This window comes from Malania oleifera, chromosome 4 (assembly GCF_029873635.1).
Source record: "Malania oleifera isolate guangnan ecotype guangnan chromosome 4, ASM2987363v1, whole genome shotgun sequence".
Lineage (NCBI taxonomy): Eukaryota > Viridiplantae > Streptophyta > Magnoliopsida > Santalales > Ximeniaceae > Malania > Malania oleifera.
Window position 1 is genome coordinate 93,343,568 of NC_080420.1, and position 16,042 is coordinate 93,359,609.

Sequence of the window (16,042 nt, forward strand, 5' to 3'; positions counted from 1 at the left end):
GTATAAAATGACTTGTGTGTTGTAGAGAAAATAGACACAAGAGTAATCGGTGGTGTAAGCAAGTGGACTGTATGTTGTAAAATGTGATTGAGAAACAGAGATGTTGAGCTGAGAGTTGAGTTTGAGTGTGTTACTTTTCCTCCAATGTATTTCCTAGTGATACAGTGAAACTCCCTCTCTCTTGTGGACGTAAGTTGAGTTTAGCTGAACCACGTAAATCCAATGTTTATTGTGATTGCTTCCTTGTGTTTGTGTTATAAACCATTCCAAATTCCTAACAATATTTGTTGTGCTCAAAGCATTGAATATCAGTTAAACAATATAATAATTAAGTATACATATATTTTAATATTTTATTATAAAAAAATTTCATATGTACTATATTTTAGCTGTACTATGTTAATCATAATTTTAATTTTTATTCATAAATATGAAAGAATTAACATGAATTCAATCAAAATTTTATTTTATTTTTTAATTTTGAGAATATTAACTAAACAACCGAGCACGGAGAACAGGGCATTCTGAGCTGGGGCGCGGTGGAGGAGTAGATGATGGACAGCAGAGGCGACAGAGACTGAGTTTCCGCCCCTTCGACTCCTCAAATCTCTGGTTGATCTCTTTCCGAAGCCTGAACCATGACGAGAACGAACCCTAGCTCTACTCTATCCTTTTTCGCCATAGGATTTGCGTTTTTCTCTCTGCTGATTTCAACCTTTGCGTTTCAATCCGATGAGCTTCTCGTGGACGACGAAGAGTTCGGACTCGAAGGAGGTCGATCGCCTGATTTGTTATCTCCCCCGTCCCCTCCAACTACCCTACGGAAGAGGCAACCAGATTCGGACACGGATTCAAAGCTACACTTCTCCCTCGAGCACGCCTTCGGGGACTCCGATTTCGCTCCCGCCGGCACTTTCTCCGCCCGCCTGAAGACCTGGCATCACGGAGGACAGGTATTGTTCCGTTCTTTGTAATCTATGTGTGTGTTCTGAGCAAATGGAGGAGAAGAGAAGGAAATGTGTGTCTTGTATTAATTTTACAGTAGTAAGAGTGTATGCGGGTTGAAAAAAAGGAAAGCTGAACGGAAAGTTTGTGCTTATGTTCTGTCTTTCTGGTTTTACCCTTTACTTGACTGCTGAGAAACCGGAGTAAGAAAGTGAAGTTTTGAATCTTTTGTATCCTGTTATTCTGGTTTCTATAGATAAGGAGAATTGAACATTTGAGCTTGTATTTGCTGTTAAAAAGATGAATGAAACACAATTACTTGTTCTAACATATGATGCTTTGATTCGTGGTTGGGAGTTGGAGTTCTTTATCTTAGTTGCGGACCTTATTTATACGCATGCTTTCATTTGTACTGGGAAATTTGATCTGAAATTGACTTATGACAGACTCTCACGAAACTTCGGTTTTCAAGGGATGCTTTTAGTGAAACAGAGAAGGAAAAATTCAAGGTCATTCCTCTTCACAACACCTGGCAATCTTCTTCCTCTTTTTATTTTTATTTTTTTGTTGTTATTGTTCATTGTTGTTTCTGTTTTTGTTCTCTCCTCTACCCCCACCCACCATTTAAGCAATGATTTGACATGGTAATTCTATGTGTGTCTAGAAACTCCTGGAAGATGATGACTTCTATCATATAAGACTTCCAAGCAATGTTTTGAGTCCTCCTGGGAGGCAGTACATTATTTCATCAGTAAAAGCTGTAAGTTACTGTTAATTACATTCTATTTTGTAGGTTTTACTTTCACTGCAGTGGTGTACTGGCTTGATTTTATGTTCCTTTCAACTGCTAGTCTCTCAATTGGAAAAATTAAATTAATTTATGGTTGAAATTTGGAAATAATAGACATGCACAAGCACATAATTTTCTGTATGCTTAGCTATAAATTTTGAGATATTGTTGGTGCAAATTTAGTTATGGTTCGGTGGTAATAATGCACTACAAAACACACCAAAAAAATGAGGACGTCTTTACTGAAAATAGTTTGGCTGTGAAGGAGAAAAGAAAGAGGTTAGATAGAAAAGAAATTAAAGATTTCAGGCTCATTGGTTTGGTGGTCAGAATTTTACTAGTAGTATCTTAAGGTTCTTATGATTCAGTTGAAGTCTTATTGCTAAGTGGTGTCTGATTTCTAGAACGCCTTTGTGGGTGAGATAGAGATTTTAGATGCTGTTTGGATCACTAATGAATGTGTAGATTCAACAATTCATTCAAGTGTGCCTTGGATGGTTCGTAAATTGGATATGGAGAAGGTTGATGACTGTGGACTGTGGGTTTCAGTTGGATTTTATTCTGAGGATGGTTTTTGTAAGCAAATGGGTATATTGGATTGATGAGCATTTCAAATTTGGTTTTCTATTCTGGTAAATAGTAATCCAGTCGGTCTTCTTAGAAGCTCTAGGGTTTTTAGTCAAAAAAATCTGTTATGTCCTGTTTTTCTTTTTAGAAGCTTCTATGGTCTCATCTTTTCTTCCTGGATTTTATTTTGTTATGCATTAATGGATTGGTTGTGTCTTATGAGGTGTATTAATATTGTGTTTTGAACCGAGGCTGAGTTCATTTCTTAGTTCATTCCTATAGGGAATTTAGAGAATATGTATGTGATGGCTTTAGTTTTGAGGTGTAAAATCATTGTGCTTCCTTTGTCCTACTAGGCCTGTCAGGGTGCTTCTTTAATGTTGTTTTTTTTGGGATGCGATAATTAATGTTTGAAAGAAGATCTGTAGGGTGTGAGAGATTGAAGGGTCAAGTTAATAAAACATGCTTTTGTGCTTACTGACGTATTTTATGTGTCTTTCCCAAATTCTTGTTTATTTAGAGTTAGAATCTAGGTTAGAGATTTCGAGAGATGATCAATCGATCATGGATTTCTATTGGAGGTTGTACACTGAAATTTTGTGCATCTGCTGATGTTGAGAGGGTTTTGATTAGAACCCTTTTGGTGACGACCTTGTGGCTTGTTTGAAGAGACTTCGACATTGTGGAGGTTAGGAGGACAATGCTTGAGATCGAGAGAGATAAGGTCTCAGTCTTTGATGGATTCACAATGTCCTTTTTTCAGGACGGCTGGGAGGTGATTCACGGGGACAACAACAACAACAACAACAACAAAACCAAGCCTTTAGGTGGGTCGACTATATGAATCATTTTCCGCCAATTTATATAATCATGAACCATTTCTTTTGACAATTTTTGAGCTATTAAATCCTTAGTCACCATCTCATTCCAAATTATTTTAGGTTTACCCCTACCCCTTCTACTGCTCCTTATAGTAACTAACTCACTCTTCTTCACTGGCGCATTATGTGGCCTACGTTGTAAGTGTCCAAACCATCTGAGTCGCCCCTTCCTTATCTTCTATAGGAGTTATACCTAACTTACCGCGAATATGTTCATTTATTAATATATGTTTTAGTGTTATACCACTCATCCATCTAAGTATTATCATTTCGGTGACTTTTATTTTTGGATATTCTGTTTCTTCATAGCTGAATATTCTGATCCATATAGCAAAATTGGTCTTGTAGCTCTCTTGTAAAACTTCCCTTTTAATTTTAAGGGTATTCTACAATCACAAAGCACACTTGAAGCACTTTTCCATTATACCTAACTTGCTTTAATTCTATGCATTACAATTTACATTCTCTTCAATTTCTCCTTCAGCTTGCATAATAGATCAAAGGTATCAAAATCTACAAGTGCTATTTATTTCTTCATCATCAACTTTAACTTTGTCTCCAATATTCCACTTACTTTTGTTGAAATTACATTTCATAAATTCTATCTTATTTTTACTTATCCTAAAGCCTCTAGATTCTGAAGCTTTTCTCCATAATTCTAACGTAGTCTCTATTTTGCCCCTAATTTCATCAATCAATACGATATTATCTGCAAACAACACACACCATGCAACCTCATTTTGGATACTCTTAGTCAGTTGATCCATCACTAAAACAAAAAGATAAGGGCTCAAAGCAGATCCTTAATGTACACCTATGGTGATTGGAAATTCTCTAGTCTCTCCATCTATAATCCTTACACTAGTCATTACTCCATCATATATATCCTTAGTGACATCAATATACCTACTACATGCACCCTTTTTTTCTAAAGCTTGTCATAGAACTTCCCTCGGTACCCTATCATATGTGTTCTCTAAGTCAATAAATATCATATGCAAGTCCATCTTCTTTTCCTTAAACTTTTTCATTAATCTTCTTAAAAGATATATAGCTTCTATAGTAGATCTCTCACGCATAAAACCAAATTAATTTTCGGAGACCTTTGTTTCTAGCCTTAATCTTTGTTCAACTATCCTTTCTCACAGTTTTATCATATGACTCATAAGCTTAATTTTATGATAGCTATAACAATTTTGAATATCTCCTTTATTTTTGTATATAGGTATTAAAGTGCTTTTCCTCCATTCATGTGATATTTTCTTAGTTTTTATAATTGTGTTAAATAAATTAATAAACCATATAATTCCTTTATCACCTAAGCATTTCCAAACTTCAATTGGGATGTTATCCAATCCTATAGCTTTTTCATTTTTCATCTTTTTTAGTACAAACTTAACTTTGTTAACTCTAATTTTGTGAATAAATCTCATATTTTTAGCCCTTTCCTCATTTGTCAATTTTAAGTTTAAGCTTTCTATTTGATTTTCACTAAATAACTTACTAAAGTAACTTCGCCATCTTTCTTTTACGTCTTCTTCTTTAACCAAGACAATATATCCTCACTTTTATACATTTTACATTAGTCCTTACTCTTTCTCTCTCTAGCTCTTGCGAGTTTAAATATATCTCTTTTTTTCCTTCTTTTGTATCTAATCTATCATACAAATTATTAAATGATTTATGTTTAGCTTCACTAACGGCCTTTTTTGCATCTTTTCTCGCCTCTTTACACTTTTCAAAGTTATTCATGTTTCTACATTTTTGCCATGTTTTATACCAAATTCTTTTGGCCTTTACGACATTTTGGACATCTTCATCCCACCACAAACTTTATTTACTATTTGAGAATCTTCCCCTTGATTAACCTAAAATCTCTTTTGCTACCTTTTTAATAGAGCCAACTATCCTACTCCAAAGAGTATTTGTATCTATTCCGTCCTCTATAGTCCAATCACCATCTTTGATCATTTTATTTTTAAATTTTATTATATTTTGTCCCTTTAGGTTCCACTACCTAGTTCTCTTACATTGGTTTATTTTATCCTCTCTCTTTCATTTTTTAGTACATATATCTAACACTATGACTCTATGTTGTATGGTTAAGCTTTCACCTGGAATAACTTTACAATCCTTGCATGATAAACAATACCCTCCTAGTTAAGAAAAAATCTATTTTTAAAGGTTATTAAGTTTACAATCCTTTTATTTTGTCCACTTTTAAAGGTTATTAAGTGTTCTTCTCTATTTTTAAAGTAAGTATTCATTGTAATAAAATCGTATGACATAGCGAAGTCTTAAGATAATCTTTCTAGGCTCATTTTTGTCTCCATATCCATATCCTCCATGTATCCTCTCATAACCTTTATTATCCCTTCCAATGTGTCCATTTAGTTCTCCTCCTATGAATATTTTCTTAATCCCTGATATGCCTTGTATAATATTATCCATATCTTCCCAAAATTGTCTCTTAATATTTTATGGTAAGCTTACTTGAGGAGCTTAAGCACTAATGATATTTTTTATCCCTTGGCCTAAGACCATCTTGATTTTTATAATTCTATCCCCTACTCAATTTACATCTACAACGCTATCTTTAACGTTTTTTTCTATAATAATTCCTACTCCATTCTTATGTTTTTCATTTCTAGTGTACCAAAGTTTAAATCTTGATTTATCAAATTCTCTAGCTTTCTCTCCCACTCACTCAGTTTCTTAAAGGCAAATTATATTAATTTTTCTTCTAATCATTGTGTCCACAATTTCCATACTTTTGCTAATAAGTGCCCTTATATTCCAAGTTGTTAATTTAATCCGTGTCTCTTGAATTAACCTCTTTGCCTGTCCACATCCAAAATGATGTAGGAACCCTTGCTCGCACATTTGACATCGTACTCGGGCTCTGACACGGCTCGTCACTTCTGGGAGACGACCTAGCCCACATTCACCCACTTTTTGTTACACCCGGGTGGTACAAGTGCAATACATCGCTCGTAGGGGATGCCCCAACAAATATTTAGTAAGAATTCATATCATAGTGATCTGACAAATTTTACGCTGGCTGTCAGTTGCCTAACGCTACCCTTCTCCTTTACTCAGGTTTGTGACCGGTTGTGTGTGAAAAGATTAGGACATTATGTGCACCACAGTTGGATTTAGGTGATTCACTAGGTCATTATAGAGTTTTCCAATGTGTTTCGTAGGAATGAGATGGTGGGGAAGAGTGTCATTTCTACTTTTATTGCTCTTGCTCCTGTGAAAAAGCGTGGATAGGGTTAGAGGATTTTGGTAGATGAGCTTGGTTTCTAGTTTTTTGAAATTATTGGCTAAGGTTTTGTCTAAGATGCTCTGTGAGGTGTTAGTGGGATGGTTACTTTGGAGCATGCCGTCATTAAGGATAGAAAGGTTTTGAATGCTATTTTGGTTGCCAATGAAGTGGCGGAGGATGTGAGGAGAAGGGGAAAGAGAGGAGTTTTGCTCTAAGTGGAATTTGGAAAAGCTGATGATATGGTGAGTTGGGTTGTCTGATTTGGTGATTGCTAAGAAGAGGTTTGGAGGGAGTGGATTAGAGGGTGTGTACCCATGGTGACTATGTTTGTCATAGTGGATGGTCAATTGAGGGAGTGGTTTAAGCCTTTATGGGGGTTGAGACGATACCTCACCCATTTTGTATTTACTTTAGTGGTTGATGTGTTGAGTAGGAGGACACTCTGATTTGGGGCCTTGAGGTGAGTTGGGAGGCAGTTGCAGTGTCCCATCTTCAGTTTGCGGATGATACCCTTCTTTTTCTTGAAGATAGTTTTGTGAAATTTTGAAAAATTTTACCTTAAGATCTAGAAAATATTACGTTTGAAAATTGATGTCTAAGAGTGGGGTGTCTGGTATTAATTTTGGGAGAGGTGAGCTTGGCCATGTTAGCTGTTCTAGTATTTTAGACTGGCCTTTGACTTAATTGGGTCATCGTCTTGGAGGTAATCCTAATTCCTTTATGGAACCTGGAAAGAGTAGGAAGTATGTTGAAGGGCTAGAAGAGGGAATACCTACTTAAAATTTCGGCAAGGGTTGCTCCTGCCCTTGAGAGGCATATGAGAGATTTTTTTTTGGTTAGGTATAGGGTGAATAGGGATCATCTTGTTAGATGAGTTACATTAGAAGCCTTAAGTTTGAAGGAGATTTAAGTGTTGGGAATAAAATATAAAATTGATTTGTAAGAGAATGATTGAGATGCTAATAATTTCTATTTGAAGTGCTTGGAAATTTATTTAATAGATTTATTTATGGTCCTTTTCCTTTGTCAAATGCAAAGTAGGAGTTGGCTCTTGGGTTTGGTAGAGGGAGGATTTGCTGCTGGGGGATAACTCCTCTTCTCTCTCTCTCTCTCAGTTGCTTATCGCCATGTTTATTATCTTTCAATTGTTCATAATGTGCTCGCTTTTCTCTTGCTCATCGAAGGGAATTTGTTTCTTAGCATTTACATCTTTGGATAACCTTTTCACTCTTCTCATAGAAGCAAGTCTTGGATGTGGATTGGATGCATTGAATGTCCTTTTTACTCTGAGCTGATTTGTTATTTTTATTTTCCTCTTGTCAACTGTATTTGAAGAGCTAAGGTTCCATGGAAGGTTAAGGCTTTTGCTTGGTTGGTGGTCCTTAATATGGTTAAATGGCAACAATCTGCTGCAGAGTAGGAGGCCCTACGATGCTTTATCTCATGATGCTTGTGTGATGTGTTTTGTTGTAATGGGACATATTCCTATCTTTTCTTTTTTAGCATTATTATATGGCTTGGATGTTGAAGTTTGGGACAAGTGATTTTGGTTATTTGCAGACAGTTTTGGTGTGTCCATGCTTCTTGGAGATTTTATTTTTTGACTTACCTTAGAGGATTTGGATGAGGAAAGATGCTAGCAGGTAGGGAAACTGTGCTGTCTTCGTGGTGCTTTGGGGAATTTGGTTGGGGAGAAATGCTTTTATTTTCAATGGTTGTTCTTTATTTTTGCAGTGGATAGGGAGAATTGAGTTCTTTTGTTAAGGAGACATCTTATTCTCTTAGCGGTATATTCTTATTCTATTAATGAATACTTCTTTTATTATAAAAAAAAAAGAAAAAATAGTTGACTCTCTACGGGCATTTGCATTTGCTTGCTCCAAAGGAGTTTTTACTGATTTTCTGCAGGATCGGTTGCAGTTTGTTGAGCTTGATGTATCCCTTTTTTTTTTTTTCCAAATTTATAAATCTTATTCTCTCTCCCTCTCTCTCTCTCTCTCTCTCTCTCTCTCACACACACACACACACACACAGATGATACTTATCTTATCCTCCCTTTTTTAAGCTTTTCTTACATTATTGGAAAATTTTCTTTTTGTAACAAAGAAATGATTGTTTTAGTTTCTTAAGCTTAGTTGTTATTTGTGTATTTCAGTGGATATATTCTGGAGGATATTGTACATTGAGTTAAGATAGAATGGTTTAAACAGGGAGTTGCTTTGGACTATTATTTGATTGCAGAATACCATCAAGTTTGAGGGAATTTTTTACTAGCATTAGGCTATGTTTTCTATATATAAGAATGCCATTTGTTTATTACTGCACTTGATCCTTATTATTATCTTGTTATTATTTTACCTCAAGTAAACAAAGAAGTGAAAGAGCTTTTGTCTTACTCCTTGGGAGGAGAACAAGTTTTGACATAATCCCATATTCATTGATCCTGTTTTATTTTCGTTTTACCATCTATTAACTTGAATCCTATTGCTCACCTTGTCTGAAATCTGGTCTCTTGCTGCACTGACTTTGCATTGTTGAATGGCAGAGATGTCTTCCGAGGGAGAGTTTGGATGAGCACTTCGTCATTCACACGGTAATATCTGATTCAAGACATGCAAATATAATTTTGTTGGCGTTGGAAATGCTGTTTGACCTTCTTAAAGTTCTTTTTTTTTTTTTCCCTTCTTTCCATTGTGGAGATTTGAGGTTTTACGAGTTTGTCATGTCATAGTTTCTGCATCTGCTTAAACTGGTTAAATCAGGACTTTAGGACATGGTCCATGTGCCTGTGGCCTGCCCCTTGTGTTAGGTTGGGACCACTTCCCATTGAAGGTATGATTGGAAATTGTGGGAAATTTCTAAGATTATCCTCGATGGTCCAACCTTTATAATATGGGATTAACTTCTGTTCAATCTCCTCTTAATTACAGTTTTAAGTTTTGAGTCCCTGGAATAGAAGGGGCATTATATGGGGTAAAGTATATTATATTTATGTAGAAACATGTTATTTCGTGTTTTATAAACAATGAATTGACCTTCAAGTACTCTGTTTATGAACGAAGGTTCTTCTGTGCTTGTCTTCTTTTCTTTTCAAGGGTCTATAGTGTATATTCTTATTCTCTTAATGTGTTTGTGTGGAATCGTGTGAGCGTGGACACATGCTGGCATGTTCCCAGAGATGGTCTCTTGGATTGAAACTGAGTTTTGAACCTTGGATTTGGAATACAACTATAGGTAAGGAAGAGGAAGAAGAAGAAAGGGAATGTGCCAGGGCTCTGTTGTAACTCTCACACCACTGCTGCCACAGCTGTGGTAACTTTTTGTACTACTGTCACATATTTGTATTAGTAATGTGACAAGTACAATTATGCCTTTATTTCAGAGTATTTCTGTATCTCAACCCTCGTGCATGTATATTTCTCATGATCAAGATAGAAAACTTTGGTATTCAGACCCTTAGTGAATAAATATTGGCTAAATAATCTTTCTTTATATAGCTTCTCCTCGTCTTCTCTTCCTCTCGTCTTCTTTCTAATGGATATGGTAGAGGCTTGGCGTCAAGTTGATTAGGGCTTAACCCTTCACTTTGCAGAAGGAAAAGGGGGGAAAAAAAGAAAAGTAGAAAAGAAGGGGAAAGGAGAAACAGAAGATTCGGAAAGAAATAAAAAATAAGAAATAAAAGCAGTCTTCTTTCTGCCATGTCTTGCTCAGTCAAGATAGGAAGCTTTTTTCCTTTAAGTTGGTTCCTATGTTGCGAGCCCCTACAATACTGGAGAAATCTCGGAACAGAGATTATTGCCTATTGCTAAATGATGAAGTTAAATGGATTCAATGACAATTCTGTGAATTTTGGACAGAAAGTTCGATTTATCCATGGGTGAAAACAACTAGAAACCCAGGAGGTTCTGTGAGCATTCGCTTTGTGTCAAACGGACTCGGACTGTTGGGCATATGATTGTAATTGAGAAACTTCTGTATTCTGGGGGAAGATTCTCTCTGCGAGTTCCAGAAGGAAGGGAGGCTTCAGGGTGGTGGATTTTCTGCTAATCACTGAAAGAAGATGATGGCATGTTAAAACAAAATACATAGAAAATACTGGGGTTTTTGTGTGGAAATTGGGTTCCCAAGATATAGAAGTATGAGGGAGAGAGCCTTGTGTATAATGGGCTTCCCATTGAGCCTAGTTATGCAGGGGTGGTGAAGGATGGAGTTTCTGTTGATTGGAGATGGAGGAATTCCGATGATTCCAGTTGGAAATTTTAGCAAGGAAAGTCGTTGAGTATGGAAAGTGTGGATTTGAGGAGGGTTGCTATTAGGTAGCTGACGACTAGCGTAAAATTTGTCAGATCACTATGATATGAATCCTTACCGAATATTTGTTAGGGCGTCTCTTACGAGTGACGCGTGGCACTTGAACCACCTGGATGTAGCGAAAAGTGGGCGAGGGTGGGCTAGTTCGTTGCCCCGAAGCGACACGTTGTATCAGCACTTGGGTACGGTGTCAAATATGCGAGGGTTCCTGCATCATTCTGAACGTGGGCAGGTAAAGACATTAGTTTAGGAAACTAGGATTAGATTGGCAACTTGGAATATAGGGACATTTACGGGTAAAAGCATGGAAATTGTGGATACAATGATTAGAAGAAGAATTAATATAATTTGCCTTCAAGAAACTAAGTGGGTGGGGGAGAAAGCTAGAGAAATCGATAAATCAGGATTTAAACTTTGGTACACTGGAAAAAAAAAACATAAGAATGAAGTAGACATTATTATAGACAAAAACTTAAAAGATAGCGTTGTGGATGTAACTAGAGTAAGAGATAAAATTATAAAAATCAAGATGGTATTAGGATAAGAGATAATAAATATCATTAGTGCTTATGCTCTTCAAGTTGGCTTAGCAGAAAATCTAAAGAGACAATTTTGGGAAGATATGGATAGTATTATACAAGGCATACCAGGGTCTAAGAAAATATTTATAGGAGGAGATTTGAATGGATACGTTGGAAGAGATAATAAAAATTATGAGAGGATACATAGAGGATATAAATATGGAGACAAAAATGAGTCTGGGGAGATGATCTTAGACTTTGCTATGTTATATCTTTTTAATATAATGAATACTTGCTTTAAGAAGAGAGAAGAACACTTAATAACCTTTAAAAGTGGACAAAATAGAAGTCAAATAGATTTTTTTTTGACTAGGAGGGTCGATTGTTTATCATGCAAGGATTGTAAAGTTATTCCAAGTGAAAGCCTAACTACATAACATAGAGTCCTAGTGTTAGATATATGTATTAAAAAATGGAAGAAAAAAGATAAAATAAATCAGTGTAGGAGAACTAGATGGTGGAACCTAAAAGGAGAAAATATAGTAAAATTTAAAGATAAAATGATCAAAGATGGGGATTGGACCTTAGAGGATGGGATAGATACAAATACTGTTTGGAATAGATTAGCTAGCTCTATTAAAAAGATAGCAAAAGAGATTTTAGGTGAATCAAGGAGAAGATTCTCGAATAGCAAAGAGAGTTGGTGGTGGGATAAAGATGTACAAAAAATCATAAAGACAAAGAATTTGGTATAAAATGTGGCAAAAATGTAGAAACAGAGATAACTTTGAAAAATGTAAGGAGGCAAGAAATGATGCAAAAAGGGCCTTTAGTGAAGCTAAATATAGATCATTTAATAGTTTGTATGATAGATTAGGTACAAAAGAAGGGGAAAGAGATATAGTTAAACTTGCTAAAGTTAGAGAAATGAAGAGCAAGGACTTAGGAAATGTAAAATGTATAAAAAGTGAGGATGATATTGTCTTGGTTAAGGACGAAGATATTAAAGAAAGATGGCAAAGTTACTTTAGTAAGTTGTTTAACGAAAACCAAATAGAAGGCTTAAACTTAGAATTGTCAAATGAGGAAAAGACTAAAAATATAAGATTTATACACAAAATTAGAGTTAACGAAGTTAAGTTTGCACTAAAAAGGATGAAAAATGGGAAAATTATGGGATCGGATAATATCCCAATTGAAGTTTGGAAATGCTTGGGTGATAACGGAATTATATGGTTAACTAATTTATTTAATACAATTGTAAATACTAAGAAAATGCTATATGAATGGAGGAAAAATACTTTAATACCTATATACAAAAATAAAGGAGATATTCAAAATTGTAATAACTACCGTGAAATTAAACTTATGAGTCATACGATGAAACTGTGGGAAAGAGTAGTTGAACAAAGGTTAAGGTTAGAAAAGAAGATCTTAGAAAATCAATTTGGTTTTTATGCCTGGGAGATCTACCACAGAAGCTATTTATCTTTTAAGAAGATTAATGGAAAAGTTTAGGGAAAAGAAGAGGGACTTGCATATGATATTTATTGACCTTGAGATGATAGGATACCTAGGGAAGTTTTATGGTGGGTTTTAGAAAAAAAGGGTGTATGTTGTAGGCATACCGATGTCATTAAGGATAGGTACGATGGAGTAATGACTAGTGTAAGTACTATAGATGGAGAAACTAGAGCATTTCCAATTACCATAGGTGTACATCCAGGATCTACTTTGAGTCCTTATCTTTTTTGCTTTAGTGATGGACCAATTGACTAAGAGTATTCAAAAGGAGGTTCCATGGTGTATGTTGTTTGTAGATGATATTGTATTAATTAATGAAATTAGGGACGGAGTAGAGACTGAGTTAGAATTATGGAGAGAATCTTTGGAACCTAGAGGTTTTAGGATAAGTAGAAATAAAACAGAATATATGAAATGTAATTTTAGTAATGATAGGAGGAATATTGCAGACAAAGTTAAACTTGATGATGAAGAAATAAATAGCACTTGTAGATTTCAATACCTTGGATCTATTATGCAAGTTGAAGGAGAAATTGAAGATGATGTAATGCATAGAGTTAAAGCAGGTTGGGTAAAATGGAGAAGTGCTTCAAGTGTGCTATGTCATCATAGAATACCCTTAAAATTGAAAGGGAAGTTTTGTAGGACAGCTATAAGACCAGCTATGCTATATGGATCGGAATGTTGGGTGATGAAGAAACATAATATCCAAAAAGTAAAAGTTTCCGAAATGAGAATGCTTAGATGGATGAGTGGTATATCATTGAAAGATAAATTAAGGAATGAACATATTCGTGGTAAGTTAGGTGTAGCTCCTCTAGAAGATAAGATAAGAGAGGGACGACTCAAATAGTATGGACACTTGCAATGTAGGCCTTATAGTGCACCTATGAGGAAGAGTGACTTAGTTACTATGGGGGACAGTAGAAGGGGTAGGGGTAGACCTAAAATAACTTGGGAGGAGATAGCGAGTAAGGATTTAATATCCTTGAATCTATCAAAAGAAATGGTCCATGATCGCATAAATTGGCAGAAAATGATTCATATAGCTGACCCCACGTAGTGGGACTAAGGCTTGATTTTGTTGTTGTTGTTGTTGTATCTAAAACCTAATCTGTCTCAAAATTTTAAATTTTTTTTCCCTAAGGCTTCTGGTTTCACAGAAAGTCATTGAGTTTGGAAAGTGTGGATCTGGGAGGGAGAGATTTTCAGGCAGTATCTAGGCCTGAATCTGGTTCAAATTTAAAAAAGGTTCCTCCTAAGGTTGCTGAAATGGATTAGTTTTCAGAGACATTAAGTCTTCATTATTGAACACTTAATGCTTAATTTTATCAAACATCATCCAAGGTTATACAGGTAGAATTCAAATTTCCCACTGAAATAACATTGGCATAGAAGTTCTCAGACTGCCTTATGTTAGTTTTAACCACATCCCAGTTAGAAGAAAACTCAAGAAAGGCATCTGTTCCCAAGCTTTGTCTCCATTCCAATATTTTAATGTCCTCAAAATTTCTTCTCCATCAAAAGGCCTTTCAAGTGAGGTGGCTAAATCACCCCCAGTATTAGCAAACTCAACCTGGGCTGAAGCCTCATTTTTACCAGCTTCAAGTATAGTTTTTTGTTGGAATTACGGATTGCCTCCTTCCTCAAACTCAACTATTTAACTTCCACCTTATTCACAGAGTTTTGTATCTTCGATTGACACTGGTTGTCCTCTGGAAGAAATTTGATGCCAATACTTAAGGCCATGACAGAAGTTTCACCAGCATAGCTATCAATTTCAAGTTCTGAAGTTTAGAATTGTGTCCATGAACCTTTTCAAGTTTGCATGACTCCTCTTCTGTATCATGCCCAGGCACCACTATTCATACAATGAAAGCTGCACTTGGGACCAGCTATTCAAGGTAGTCTTTATTGGTGAGTCTTAATTCTTAAGTTCCTTGGCTAATCACCTTATAAAATCTTTTGATCAAAATGGGTAGGCCAAAGTTTGTTGAATATTGTGCCTTAGATCCAGGATTACTGTTTCTCCAAGTGTGAAAACTGTACTGATGTAGCAACTCATTGCTAATCGACGTGATGAATTTATTTTTTAATGGGGTGAGTTGTGCAAACTGGTGGTTACTACTCTTAAAAGGAACTGCAAATGTGTTGGACTTTTTTATTTCTCCTTTTTTATGAAGTGATGAACCATTCGAGTAGTTCAATATACCATTCCATGGATATGCTTTTAAGCTTTTAGTTTTAATTGCCTCCTGCTTCCTTTCCCAGTGTTTCTTATTATTGTTGTTATTTTCATATCCAACGTGTGTCCATTTTCTGAAAGATTTGGCCTGTGGAATGCATTGCATTTTTCTTATGGTGGTTTTATACTGTTATATTCTCTTTTTTTTAAACAGGATGGTGTTAATATTCTAGCTGTCAACTATGGTTCTCCTGGGGCATGCCAGTATCCTCGGCAGTTGAAACTGGTAAATCTCTCTCTTTGCATCTCAGTTTCCCTTTCTTCTTTTTTCCCTTTGTTGGATTCTGACTGTTAAGGGATGAGAATGTAAAAATAAAATATCACATCTAGATAAGTGACACCAATTGAATTTTTTTTATATATATATATGTATGTATATATATAGGAAAAAATTTACAAAGAGGGAATAAGACATCTTCCATCAAAATTCTGGAACAAACCAGAAGAAAGAAACTGAAAAAAAAAATAAAGACTAGGAAAAATCAAAACAAAAGATTCCTTCATTCTCGCTGAGCTTCCAAAAAGTTAACTCCCTTGAAGCATCCAAAGCCAGTGCACCATAAAGAGGCCAAGTATTAAACCTTCTCCCAAACCAGCTGCCAGTTCAATTTTCTCCCCAAAAAATCCATGCATTACACTCCAACCATATCCCCAACAACACTGCAGAGATACCGCATTTCCAAAGTACAGCCCATCCTTCCTTCTTCCAGAACCTTCAAAAAAGAAATGGTCAACAGTCCTTCCACTGAGGCCAGCCAAAGTCAATTTTCTCCCACCGCACCTAATAATTTATTCCAGTTTCTCCAAGCAAACTCACTGTGTAAGAAAAGATGATATATTTATGTGTGTGTGTGTGTGTGTGTGTATGTATGTCTGTTACGGTATGTATATGTTCTTATTTTTGTAATTTTGAAAAAATAATTGCAATTGTGACTTATATTTTGATGAGTTTTGAAGACATTTAAAGGGGACTTAACTTTGATGCACTAA

The 16,042-nt window shown here is 35.6% G+C and overlaps 1 protein-coding gene across 3 annotated transcripts in view; it reads left to right on the forward strand.

The window, feature by feature from the left end:
• Positions 1 to 453: 453 nt before the first annotated feature.
• The window catches only part of LOC131152978 (uncharacterized), a 39,111-nt gene continuing 23,522 nt past the window's right edge, over positions 454 to 16,042 (forward strand). For 2 of the 3 annotated variants that reach the window (XM_058104967.1, XM_058104966.1), the window contains exons 1-5: positions 499 to 953; positions 1,392 to 1,454; positions 1,610 to 1,705; positions 8,997 to 9,044; positions 15,207 to 15,278. In XM_058104967.1, coding sequence (XP_057960950.1) covers positions 639 to 953; positions 1,392 to 1,454; positions 1,610 to 1,705; positions 8,997 to 9,044; positions 15,207 to 15,278 — 594 coding nt within the window. In that variant the 5' untranslated portion in view covers positions 499 to 638. Of the gene's footprint in view, positions 954 to 1,391; positions 1,455 to 1,609; positions 1,706 to 8,996; positions 9,045 to 15,206; positions 15,279 to 16,042 lie in introns of all 3 variants that reach the window. The other variant, XM_058104968.1, reaches the window with a different exon arrangement.